This window comes from Phytophthora infestans, genomic scaffold (assembly GCF_000142945.1).
Source record: "Phytophthora infestans T30-4 supercont1.75 genomic scaffold, whole genome shotgun sequence".
In the NCBI taxonomy this organism is placed as follows: domain Eukaryota; phylum Oomycota; class Peronosporomycetes; order Peronosporales; family Peronosporaceae; genus Phytophthora; species Phytophthora infestans.
This window is the reverse complement of record NW_003303684.1, coordinates 220,831-233,071: the sequence shown is the minus strand read 5'-3', so window position 1 is coordinate 233,071 and position 12,241 is coordinate 220,831. Positions and strand designations below refer to the sequence as shown.

The following is a 12,241-nucleotide window of genomic DNA, read 5'->3' as shown; positions in this document are numbered from 1 at the left end:
TTACTTGTCGTCTTCAATTCGAAGACGTGTGGACTAGTAACATTTTAACTTTTACCGGAAAGAGCAGTGGCATGCAGGAGCCTCCAGAGCTATTGGCTTACAGGGCTCTGCAGGCGGTACAGCGCGGAAATGCGGAAGAGTTATCAAAGTTAATCCAGGCAGGAGCAAATGCGCATGTCATCAACGCGGTTGTCAAGACGGGCACAAGCCCAAATGGACGCCCCGATCGTGTACGTTTGCAACTTTTTTGGTTTATTTTGCGTTTGAAACAACTGACGTAATGTGCTGGTCGACAAAGGAGGCAAAGGGAGATCTTCTTTATCACGCGGTGGATAAGGAAAACGTCGAGCTGGCTAAAGTTCTGCTGAGCAACGGCGCAGAAGCTAACGGCTCGAAGAATGATGAGGTTTGTTGGTGGATCAGTGAACCGCTTTGGTCAATTGAGGTATTTAAGTTGTGCTGTGGTTTGTTGTAGAGTCCACCTCCGCTTCGAGCTGCGGTGGTGCGCAATAATCTAGATCTGGTTACTTTACTTTTGAAACGGGGCGCGCATGTGAACCGAACTTATACGATCACGACCGGTTTCACTAAACTCGTACGGCATCTTTAAGCTGCTATATAGTTGACTGCTATACTCACGTGCGTTGGTCTTGGTAGACGATGACTGTTTTGTTCGAAACAACTTCCGACGCCATTTACAAAAGTCTTTTCCGAAGAGGAGGGGATGTAAATATCCGAGACTCCAGGGGTGACACGCCACTACACGTTCATGCGGAACGCTGGGATGCGACTGCTGTTAACGGGCTGGTAGAATACGGGGCGGACGTGAACGCGCTTGACAAGGTACAATGGACTTCACACTCTGAAAAGTGAACAATCATAATCATATTGTAACTTTGTAGGAACATCGCACGCCATTGTTGAGGGCAATACAGCAGTGGGGATTTCGAGAGGGTTGCCAGGAGGAGGAACATTTCATTGATGTGTGTCATATTCTCATGAGTCACAAGGCAACACCTCCTCCGGACTCCATTACGAGCGAGGCTGAAAATTCGGAACGTCTTGCTCGACGCTTACGGATTGTTAAGGAATGGGTAAATCAGCGCAATGTTGGGATGGTGGTGCTATCACATATACCCGTGGAGGTTTATCGTCGAGGTGTCACTGACATTGCGAGGTATTTTGCAGCAAATACGCTTGTTCCTGTTGCAGTTGAACACAATGAGTATCGAACCGAAGTCCTTCCGGAAGTTTCCCGGCGGCAATCCAAAACTGGAGTTGCAGCGTGGAAATCGGGGGAAGAGGTGCTACAGCGTCAGGTAGAGATCCTACCTGCTCTGAGCCGTTCTCCAAGCCAGCGAATACATGTTTCAAGTTGCGAAGATGTTAGCACGTTACCAGGATGTCCGGAACCCGAACCAATTCTGCGAGATTTGGAAATTAGACTGAAGAAAGGTGGCAGTTCTGCTTGGTTAGCTCAGGAAGACGAAGGCTCTCTCGGCAAATCGAAGCCAAACCAAGTCGATACCACTGCCGTTCAAGATGCAATTGAACCCATTTCCAGTGCCGTAAAAGGTGGTGCTGATAGCACACCAACCACAGCCAGATCTAGCGTTAGCGATGCAAGGCCAGCACTGCCTCCACTAGCAACTCGGTCCGAATCGCCAGCAGTAGCCCCATTGCTACTGTACCGCCTTAAGATACTGCGTGCAACTGGCCTCCGTCGTGTACACAAGTACCGTAAACAGAGCCCGTACTGCATCTGTCGACTAGTTCGTGGCGATGGCGACGTACTCACCCACGTCCAGACATCGGTGCACCCTGGAGGCGGGGAAGACCCAACATGGGGAGGTCAAGTCTTCGATCTGGCACTCACACCAGAGAATACGCGAACATGCACGCTGGTGTTTGTCCTCAAGCACTCGGGCATGATGACATCTCTTAAGTATGAGCATAGTACTTCACTTTCGTCTTATTAGAATCTAACCCTTTGCCTCTTTACTTTGCATTCTACAGCGAGCGGATCGCCACGGGCATGATGCCATTTCCTTACATCCCCGCTGGCCACTCGCTGACGCACAAGTTGCTGCTCTTGAACAATGACCAACCCGCTGGACGCCTGAAAATCTACATTGAAGCATACTAATATGGCTACATTTTCACAAGTCACATAAAACTGACATTTGGTACACTGTACCAGCTTCTAAAAGAAATGTTAAAGATTTCTCTCCCCCCCCTTTTTAGAATGAAAATAGCAACGAAGGACTAAGGATGCGGCGCTCGAGTCTGCGACCGCGGCAGATCGACATCCATGCGCGCATGCGGGTCATTCGCGAGGAAGATGATCTGGACGCCGATGACGACGGCACTGGGGGTGCGTCCCAGCCTCACGCGACGTTCCAGCAACTCGTGGCGGTAAGAAAACCAATAAATCTTCTTTTTTGTAAAACAAATATTTTTACATTTTAAACGTCCTAAAAATAGAATCTAGCAGCTCGTCAGAAAGCTGGAAGTCAATCTAAGCGCAACAAGAAAGACATTCCAATTCCCGTGATCCTGCCAGTGCCCAGCTACGACATTTCCGTCTCTGCAGACTTTGAAGTCCCCACCTCCTACGTGAGATTCCAGTCTCTACCCAGGGATGAAGATGCTGCAACATCTGAAGCGTTAGGTCCCGAGTCTCAAGACGTTGAAGTGGATCTAGACCTAGAAGACATGCGGTGGCTGCGACGTCATCCCAAATACGGTGTCGACGGAGATCCTAGATATCAATTATCACAGGAACGCTTCGCTCAGATGCTGGACGCTCTGGAAAAGGCGTCAGCATTGCTAAACCCCAACGTCATGACCCTGGCAGAAGCCGAAGATGTCTTCGCCAAGAGGCTGGAGATGCGCAAGACGCCGCTCAACCGCGTGACGTGCGACGTTTACGCATACTGGGCCGCCAAGCGTCAGCAGCTGCGTCGTCCGCTATTGCGACGCTTCTGGCCGCAGACTCCGCTGAACGATACGAACCCTCACGCGGTGTTTCGACCTCGTGAGAAGGAGCGGTACAAGCTACGGAAACATCGCAAGAACGATCTGGAAGGATTCCGCAAACTGCAGCAACTTCGTGTGGACTTTGAACGTGTCCGTCGATTGCTCGACCTCGTCCGACGTCGAGAACGAGCCAAGAGACTGCAATTGGACTTTTTGGACGAAATTCGACGTCAAGCGGAGCATGAGCTCACGCATCGAGGACCCAATGCTGGTGTGCGTAAGCCTGTTATTCCAGTGGATGAAGAACGTGAACGTCACAAGAAGAAGAAGAAGAAAAAGAAGAAACATCGCGAGGTCGAGAATGGCAGTGTGACAGATGGTGCAAGTGCTTCTGGTGATGCAAAATCTGATGCGAAGCCAGGCAAGGCTGGAGCTGTAGTTGAAGGACCTCAAATTGCACCGACGTTTATGGAGTACGACACGTCGGCGAACTTTGTGATGGAGGATACGACAGACACGGACAGTTCTCCGCGGAGTGGCCCAGTGTACCCGTCGTACCCTTTGTCTCCGCCTCAACTGATGGCGGCGATATTCCAGCAACCACCCAAGTACAGATGTCGTGGACGCATCGGTCGTGGCGGGAGGTTAGTCATGGACCGAATTCCGGTCCCGTCTTCGCGGTATTATGGCATTACCGAGACGAACGCACCCACACTGAAGTCTACGTCGCTGGTGGCCAGTGCGGTAGTATTGGGGTCAGCAACACCCGACCACAGCGTAGCCAACTTCCCCGGATCAGAAGTGGGTATCGCTGCCAACCACGGAGCTGTCCTCGTCCAGGAGCTGTCGGTTCATCCACTGATGCACAAAATGAACCAGATGACGTCCAAGCGACTGGATGAAATCTACGGCATGAGTGACAGTGAAGACGAGAGTCTAGAACCTCTGTCGTCGTCAGTGTACGAGGTGCCCACCCGCAAAGCGACAAGTGGTGGGAAAGGGGTGCATTCCACAGGACCTGGACGGAAGGTCAAGTTCACGCTTGATGTCTAGGACGACAGAGTGCAAGCAGAACTATGCAAAGAAATCCCACACCCGAGAAAGCGCCATGAGGAGTGTTTTCTGTTTATTTCTTTTGCAGGCGTTTGCCAGTGAGCTCGGAGAACGGACGCACAATCACCTGGAACACAAATCACACGACTCGATGAGTTTCTGACTGTAATTTGTTCTGAAAGCTTGAGATACTCACAGTAGACGAGGCTGTGCGTGTAATGATTTCCCCTCCAGATCTTCGTTCTAGCTGCGCTGCAGTCTTGGGACGTCTACATCAACTAGGTACGTTAGTGATTCTTCTCGACAGCAAGAGGCTACAGCACGTACTCGTCGTAGAGACCCAATTGTCTCTTGCGGAAAGCATTCGGCGTGATCGCAGGACCATAAATCACGTGCTCGGAGAGCTGCACCTTGCGTAGTGGGATCCGATTCCGGCCATCGTCGAGGTTTAAGAACGTGGGCTGTCGAACAACCCAGTCGTTGTGATCTGGCTGTGGACGTAGAAGCTGCATCTGCAACTGTTGTCGCTGTCGTCGCCGTCTCTCCAATGCGGAGGTTGACGCTGCGAACATTTCCTGCAGAATCTCCATGTTGATACCGAGGTCATTGTAGCCATCTGGTGTTTGTGAGGATTCGGGCTGCTGGTCATTGAACGCCATTTGCGTGGACTGTTGGTTGTGATAAATGATAGGAGAGCTCGTAGGAGAACGTGGCGGTGACCCAGGACGATGAGAAGTGGGAGAACCTGGCCGTGACGGACGCTCAGGAGACAAGCTCACGTCTTGAGGGGCTTGTGCGAACGGAAGGTGCTGGTCGCATGATAAACATTTTAGCGGCGACTTCGTGAGGTACGCTGAGGGTGGATGTACACCACCACTGGATTCAACGAGACTACAACATGCACGGGCGTAAAAGTCAGTCGTCTTGCTACGATTGGAAGCACTCGATCGTGGCTGTACCTTTGCAGACGATCAATCTCGGATCGATCAGCTTTCTGTCGTAAGTCGTGACTCAGTTTGCCAGTCGTGGTGTCCAAGTCACGTGTAAGGCGATCGGTCTTTGCGTGGAGGTCGTTGGCGAGGTGTTCGAGCATCTGAGCGTTCGGGAGGCCTGTCATCCGGTACCGTAAGTCTTCTACCGTGTCTAGAACGCGCGACGCCGAGTCTGCTGTCGAAGTCGCGAGCTGAACCAGACAAGAAATGCTGTTTGTTATCGCACAATTCGACAGGACGGGAGAGTAACGACACGAACCTGATCTCTCAGATCCTGGACAAGCCGCAGCGTGTCTTCTTTGCTTGGACACGCACTCAACTGCGTTCTAAGCCCCAGCTCCGCCTCTTGCTGTCTCCAAAGCTCCTTCTGGAGTTTGTCTAGGCCCGTTTGATGCTGAGCGAACGTCTGTTGGAAATGTTCCTGCTGGAAATCAATCGCGTCCAATAGGTTGGCAGTGCCCAATTCCATGCAATGTATCGCGTCCGCTAGGAATCCAACAGCAGGCAATGGGAACTCCTCGTGTTCAGTAGCTGCTGCTCGATAGGACGAGTCAAGTTTGGCAAGAAGCTGTCGAAGCGTGTACATGTTGTTCTCCTGCTCAGATCCGCTTGATGGATGCTGCAGCAATTGCAGTGCGCGATCGACGGCTTCATGAAGTGTCGACATAGCGGGAGATCTCACGGGGTGGGAATCAAGCTGCGACTTAAATTCCTGAAGATCTCGATGCAACGTGGACAGGGTTTCTGGGTTAACGCCATAGATGCAGTTGTCTGCTGCTGTCTTGAGCCATAACGCGCCTGCTTGTTGCAGTGCATCAGCAGACACAAATCGCTTCTCTAGATCGTCCACGAGACTCATTACTTGGACCAGATCTTGTCCCTGTGTGCTCTGTGCCGTGTTAGTAGCCGTGTGGCTGTCCAGTTTTCGATCAATCTCTTGCTGTAGAGCAGCAAACGCAGCCACACGTTGCCCTTCTTGTTGACGACGCCATTGCTCCTCTCGTTGGTGGTGAAGCTGGAGCTGCTCTTGGAGCTGACTCTCGAGAGTAAGAACCAACGTTTGGTGGTTCTGCGTCGCGTCGTCCTGATGCTGTCGCCACAGCTCCATGTGCTCTTGATGACGATGAGAGCGCGATTGAAGCAGAAGTTCGTGCATCCGACGCATTAGTTCTTCTTCAAGACGCTTCTGTTCTCGAAGCCTCTCTTCTTCTTGTCGCTGTAGATCCTGGCAACTCTGGAAGAAGCTTTTCCTTCGATGGCGAGAACCCTCTGGTAATGGCTGGAATGCAGATATATCTGCAGATAGCTGGTCTCTCTCTTCATCGCTGTCTTCATCTTCTTGCTCATCTTCTTTGGTTGCACCGTCCTGATTGTCTGGAAGCGTTCGACCTACCTCCTCATTCTGTTCCACAAGTGGTGAGCTCTCAGCTTCTTTAGTTGCTGATGACAGCGTTTTGGTCTCTGAAGAAGGAAATTGTGGTGTCTCTTGCGAAGATTTTGACAGTGTTGCGACGGTGGCAGTTGTTTGGTTCGGTTCCAATTGAGTCTTGGCTTCGTTTAGTGTCGAGTTAAGTGTCGTTTCTAGTGAAGTCTCAGCGGATTCAATGGGTATTTCGTCCGAGATGCTCCCATTCGCTGTGTTTTGGTGTAACTTTTCGTCATCGTGTTGCGCTGCTAGCTGCATGAGAATCGCCTCGTTCTCCGTCAACACATCTGAGATGGATTGCAGCTCTGTCTGCTTGGCCTGGACCGTTTCTACGGCGTTATTGCTCCCATGAGGCTGGAATAGTACTTCCAGTACCATGTTGAGTTGGCGGGACAGCGTCATGATGTGGTATTCGAGCTCTTCCCTTCTACAACCGCTATGATCCACGTGCGTCACATCTGGTTGAGTAGTTAAGGATATTTCAGCAGCGGAAGTTGGCGGGAGTGAAGCGAGGGCGGCGGAAGCGGCTGCAGCTGCAGCTGTCGCTGCCGTAGCCGCTGAAACCTCTGCTGCTTCCGCTGTGCTGGCATCGATGCGCTGGTTCACCAAGTTGAATTTGTTGGTGACGTCTGTGCGCATCAGCGCTACGCTAGACTCGATTACGGCCATGCGATCCATGAATGCCTTGACCAGTGAGTCATAGACTGTTCCCTGTGACACGAAGAAGGCCGTGACATCGCTCTCGATGGCGTCAAATAGCGGCATCTCGGCAGCGAACACAATCCGTCAAGTGTAGCCATGTCATGTTTTCGCGTCTCTTCGTATCAAAATGTGCACCACCTCAAGGTTAGTGAAGTCTGCCACCAATTGTACACAAATGTGACAAGAGGCTGTCACATTTCGTGGGTAAACATTTCTCTTACTGAAATCAAGTCACATTCCAGCAACGTCAAGCTCATTTCCAACTCTGATATGCGGCTCGCACTGCTGTCTGCGGCCTGTTTAGCCTCTGTGTGCGTGGCTCAAGACGCACTACCGGTATTCCACGAAAGCGTAGGGCTGCAATGTTCCCAGAGCACTGACTGCGGCTACGTGCTTGCGTTGTCTTGTATCTCCGGGTGCGTATCATTCTGCCAACCCGATGCATTGCTTATCATTTTGTGCTTGTTCCACTGCAGCAAGTGCGAGTACTGCCGTCCTGATGGTGACGATTGCAGTGCTGACGGGTCTAAGCGCTGCCAAGTGGCGGAGACTCGGGACGAAGATACGGGCGAGATGCAGACTCAATACGCGCTCAACTCCGAAGGAGAGACTGTGCCTGTCGCTTACTGCATCGAGAAGAATCTCTTCCACCCTTTCACGTGGAAGGACATTGTAGCCACCATCATCGCTCTGGTGAGTACAGCACTGGGATCTGGATGTGGCGTGGGCGGTGGTGGGCTGCTTGTACCCATGTACATCTTCTTCTACGGACTGAGTCCCAAACACGCCATCCCGCTGTCCAAAGCTACAATCTTCGGCAACGCAGTGTCAGCCTACTTCTTCAATTTTAACCGGAAGCACCCGAGTAAGTCAATTCATTGGGGTTAAACCGAAAAGCGCAAGAAAACTGACAATTTTGTTCCTGCATTGCCAGTGAATGCCAAGCTGCCACTCATCAACTACCAAGTTGCGGGTGTTATGGAGCCGACCACGTTGATCGGAGCCATCTTCGGTGTCATGATGAACCACATGTTCCCGGATTGGTTGATCCTGGTGCTTCTGGTCTCGCTGCTGTCGTATATCACGTACAAGACGGTCCTCAAAGGAAACACGGTGAGTCAAAACACACTAATCTCTGTTAGAACGCGCACTAACGCAGTATTTTTTTTGGCAGATTCGAGAGAAGGAGTCGAGATATCAGCGCGCAGTCGTCAAGTCAGTGCTCAAGGGCGGCCCTGAAGGTGGAATCAAGAAGCTTGGTCGCCAATGGTCCATTTACAGAGTACTCAATTTATATAATTTCTTTTTCTTAACTCTGAAGCGCAGTAAACTGACTCATTCACTCCACAGCGATTCGATGTAGAAATTGCAGCCCGTCGCTGGCTCGCAAAGACCCGCCGTAACAAGAAATTGCGAGCGATTCGAGCTCAAGATGAAGCCGACTTTGCGTCCTTGCCACCTCTCCGTGAGCACCAACCATCAAGCTCTGACCCACTGTTAGGTGGACACGAGACACACGATTTCGGAACCTTCGCGTCGGACGATGATCAGATGCTGGAGAGACGTAAGGCTATCGAACAACGCGAGATGCGTGTGTTCCCGCTTAAGTACGTCATCCCATTGGTGCTCTCCTGGCTCGTGGTACTGATACAGTCGATGCTTCGAGGCGGTCACGGTGCTCCTAGTATCATCGGAATCACCTGCAACTCGGCAGACTACTGGATGTTGACGCTTCTACCGTTGTTGATCCTGGTTGCCATCACACTCTGGGTAGGACACCAGCTACGTCTCCAAAATCGACTCAAAGTGCTCTGCAACTACCCATTCGCCCAAGGTGACGTCCACTGGATCAAACGTCGTGTCCTTGTCTTCCCAGCGCTGTGTTCTATGGCGGGTGTGGCTGCTGGTCTCTTGGGTATCGGAGGTGGCATGGTCAAGGGCCCCATCATGCTGGAGATGGGGATTCTGCCGCCGGTGCAGTCGGCTACTGCCAATTTCATGATCCTCTTCACCTCATCGTCCACGACGTTGCAATTCGCGATCAACGGACAATTCCCCGGTCAGCTTCAGTACGATTACATGGCGTGGTTCGCTCTCATGGGCTGCATCGGAGGCTTCTGCGGCCAGAAAGTGGTGGCGTATCTGGTCAAAAAGTACCGACGCGAGTCGATTATGGTTTATCTGTTGGCAGTGACGATTGGTCTTTCAGCGTTGGCCATGGGTATCATCGGCTTGAAGTCGACACTTCGAGACATCGAGAAGGGCGTGCACCTCGGCTTCAATGGCATTTGTGACAGCGAATAAGGGCGTCCGTGGAGCATTTTTGACTTCTACTACCTTGTAGTTAGCAATCGAGCGGTCGCCATCTTAAATTCCCTCGCCTACGTGGTGGTGAAACCTTGTGGACGATCTCTGCTTGCCAAGTATGACGTCGGGCTGCGATTGGCTTTTAATCCTGCAGCCAATGTAGCCATGTATGTTTCTCCTTATTGCAAAAATCACCATTCTTATTCTAATTCTGACCTAGCGTTCAACCCGCTCCAGTATGAGACCGTGGCTGCTGGTGGCGCTGCTGGTTACCGCCACAAGTGCGGCCACTACGCAGACGGATCCAGCCCACGCGCCATTCTACGACACTGTCGGACTGGTCTGCAATAAGCGCACAGACTGCGGCTACGTCCCAGCTCTTGCTTGCCTTAAAGGGTGAGAAACACCGTCGGAATATGTCAAAAATGTGGTAAAAACTAATGCGCTGGATTTAAACAGCAAATGCGAGTACTGCAGACCGACTGCGCATGACTGCAACGACCACCGAGACGACGTTGACTACGTTTGTCAAGTTATTGAGGTGCTTGACGAAGTTACAGGCAAGACAGAGGCACAGCAAGGTCTGACATCAACTGGAGACACCGTCAGCGCTGCTTACTGCGTGGAGAAAAATTTATTCTCTCCATTCACATACAAAGACCTGATCACGACCTTAGTGGCGTTCTCCAGCACGGCATTGGGCGCAGGCGGAGGTGTTGGCGGTGGAGGCCTACTTGTACCCATGTACATCCTCGGAGGATTAAACCCGAAACACGCGATCCCGCTGTCCAAAGTGACGATTTTCGGCAGTGCTGTAGCCATGTACACTGTCAACTTCCGACGTAAACATCCATGTGAGTATTCTAATTGTTACTCTAATATTGATAACACTCTAACTGGATTTTTTTTTTTACGTATTATAGTAAACAAGAACCGCCCTCTTATTGACTTTGGCTTGGTGGGACTCATGGAGCCCACGACACTAATCGGCACGGTGTTCGGCGTTATGCTGAACCACATTTTCCCGAATTGGCTGATTCTCGTGTGTTTGGTGACGTTGCTCACGTTTATCACATACAAGACAATTCTTAAGGGGAATACGGTAAAGTTTTTTTATATTCTGCTATTGTCACCTTGTTAGCGCTAAACTGGTATGTTTTATTTGGCGAATTCGTATTAGATTCAAGACAAGGAAGACAAATATCGTCTAACCCTTGTCATATCCACACTCAAAGGCGGTCCAAACGGAGGTGGACGCGGCAGGAAATGGTCTATCTATCGGGTATGTTTCAAGATTATTTACTCGCTATCATGCCACTGATGGTGCTTACTTGTATTGCAGCGGTTTGACGTGGAGGTTGCTGCACGCCGGTGGCTCAACAAAACACGTCGACGTCGTAAAGTTCGTCAGATTCGAGAGGAAGACGAAGCAGATTTCCAGTCGCTGCCCCCTCTAAACGATCGCAAACCTACCAGTTCGGATCCCTTGATCCGAAACAAGCGCCAATTCGGAACCTTTTCCTCGGACGAGGACACACAAACCCAGAGACGCAATGTTATCGAGCGTCGTGAAGTACGCGTGTTCCCCTTGGAGTATCTTTGGCCACTAGCGTTATCCTGGCTGCTTATTCTAGTGCAGTCAATGCTTCGAGGTGGTCATGGAGCTCCAAGTGCTATCGGAGTCAAGTGTAACTCGTCGAGCTATTGGCTTCTGACGCTGTTACCACTTGCAGTCCCAATCTCAGTGTCACTACGGATGGGGTATCGACTTCGGCTTCTAAACCGCGTCAAGGTGCTTGGCAATTATCCGTTCGTAGATGGAGATATTCACTGGATCAAACGTCGTGTGTTGATGTTCCCAGCTGTATGCACCACTGCGGGTGTAGCTGCTGGTTTACTTGGTATCGGCGGGGGGATGGTCAAAGGTCCCATCATGCTCGAAGCCGGTGTTCTTCCAGCGGTACAGTCAGCTACTGCGAGCTTCATGATCCTCTTCACAGCTTCGTCCACGACGCTACAGTTCGCTATCAATGGTCAGTTCCCGGGTGAATTCCAGTTCGACTACATGGCGTGGTTTGCGTTTGTAGGATTTGTGGGAGGCTTCTGTGGCTTGAAATGTGTCGGGTACTTTGTGAAGAAGTACAAACGCGAATCGATCATGGTGTATATGTTAGCAGCGACGATCGGGTTGTCAGCCGTGGCTATGGGGGCTATTGGAGTAAGGTCGACGCTAGTAGATATTGAAAACGGGGTCCATCTGGGCTTTCTCGGTATTTGTGACAGCGAATAGTCGATACAGAAAAATGTTTTTTCCGATCATTTCAACAAGTTCGTCAGTCATCTCACAATTGAAAAAATGATCTGCCGGGAATCCTGAACTTTGCAGGTGGGACGACATGTAGAATGAAGTCTGCATGGTGGCACAGAAGCTGTCGAGTCGACAATGTCGAGTGGCCCATGACCACCCATTTCGTCGCGGCCGATGGCGACACCATTGTCGAGGTGGGACGAACGTGTGCCCATCCGTCAGGGTCTTGAGTTTGTAAAGACATCTACACAACCACATTTCTTCTCGTGAGTCAGGACTTGACACAACGTACTAGCTAAGATCTTTTGACATCTCAAAGTGAAGGCGCTTTCATTAGCTTGACGTGATGACTTTAAAAAAGAATAAAATTCAAAATCTGAGTGGCTTGCTAGCTCTTCATACTGAATGCTCATTGCATGGCCAGTTTACAGTAAAATAGCGGTGTCACAACGTGATCCCACCACTGTATTAGGG

General features: G+C 50.9%; 5 protein-coding genes across 5 annotated transcripts; 4 read left to right on the top strand and 1 right to left on the bottom strand.

Annotated features, from left to right (window-relative positions):
• Positions 1 to 71: 71 nt before the first annotated feature.
• PITG_19114 (uncharacterized protein) lies at positions 72 to 2,146 on the top strand (the record flags this gene model as incomplete). Its single annotated transcript, XM_002997385.1, has 7 exons — positions 72 to 230; positions 299 to 406; positions 476 to 595; positions 658 to 843; positions 903 to 1,393; positions 1,613 to 1,945; positions 2,017 to 2,146. The coding sequence occupies 7 exons, from the start codon at positions 72 to 74 to the stop codon at positions 2,144 to 2,146; spliced, it is 1,527 nt and encodes a 508-aa protein (XP_002997431.1).
• Positions 2,147 to 2,271: 125 nt separating this feature from the next.
• On the top strand, positions 2,272 to 4,032 carry PITG_19113 (uncharacterized protein; the record flags this gene model as incomplete). Its single annotated transcript, XM_002997384.1, has 4 exons — positions 2,272 to 2,415; positions 2,485 to 3,346; positions 3,419 to 3,718; positions 3,779 to 4,032. The coding sequence occupies 4 exons, from the start codon at positions 2,272 to 2,274 to the stop codon at positions 4,030 to 4,032; spliced, it is 1,560 nt and encodes a 519-aa protein (XP_002997430.1).
• A 314-nt stretch (positions 4,033 to 4,346) lies between these two features.
• PITG_19112 (uncharacterized protein) lies at positions 4,347 to 7,215 on the bottom strand (the record flags this gene model as incomplete). Its single annotated transcript, XM_002997383.1, has 3 exons — positions 4,347 to 4,923; positions 4,992 to 5,215; positions 5,284 to 7,215. The coding sequence occupies 3 exons, from the start codon at positions 7,213 to 7,215 to the stop codon at positions 4,347 to 4,349; spliced, it is 2,733 nt and encodes a 910-aa protein (XP_002997429.1).
• Positions 7,216 to 7,422: 207 nt separating this feature from the next.
• On the top strand, positions 7,423 to 9,456 carry PITG_19111 (uncharacterized protein; the record flags this gene model as incomplete). The annotated part of the gene is made up of 5 exons (XM_002997382.1): positions 7,423 to 7,568; positions 7,629 to 8,017; positions 8,087 to 8,265; positions 8,327 to 8,434; positions 8,503 to 9,456. The coding sequence occupies 5 exons, from the start codon at positions 7,423 to 7,425 to the stop codon at positions 9,454 to 9,456; spliced, it is 1,776 nt and encodes a 591-aa protein (XP_002997428.1).
• Positions 9,457 to 9,675: 219 nt separating this feature from the next.
• On the top strand, positions 9,676 to 11,447 carry PITG_19110 (uncharacterized protein; the record flags this gene model as incomplete). The annotated part of the gene is made up of 5 exons (XM_002997381.1): positions 9,676 to 9,855; positions 9,919 to 10,313; positions 10,383 to 10,561; positions 10,802 to 11,323; positions 11,403 to 11,447. The coding sequence occupies 5 exons, from the start codon at positions 9,698 to 9,700 to the stop codon at positions 11,445 to 11,447; spliced, it is 1,299 nt and encodes a 432-aa protein (XP_002997427.1).
• Positions 11,448 to 12,241: the final 794 nt, after the last annotated feature.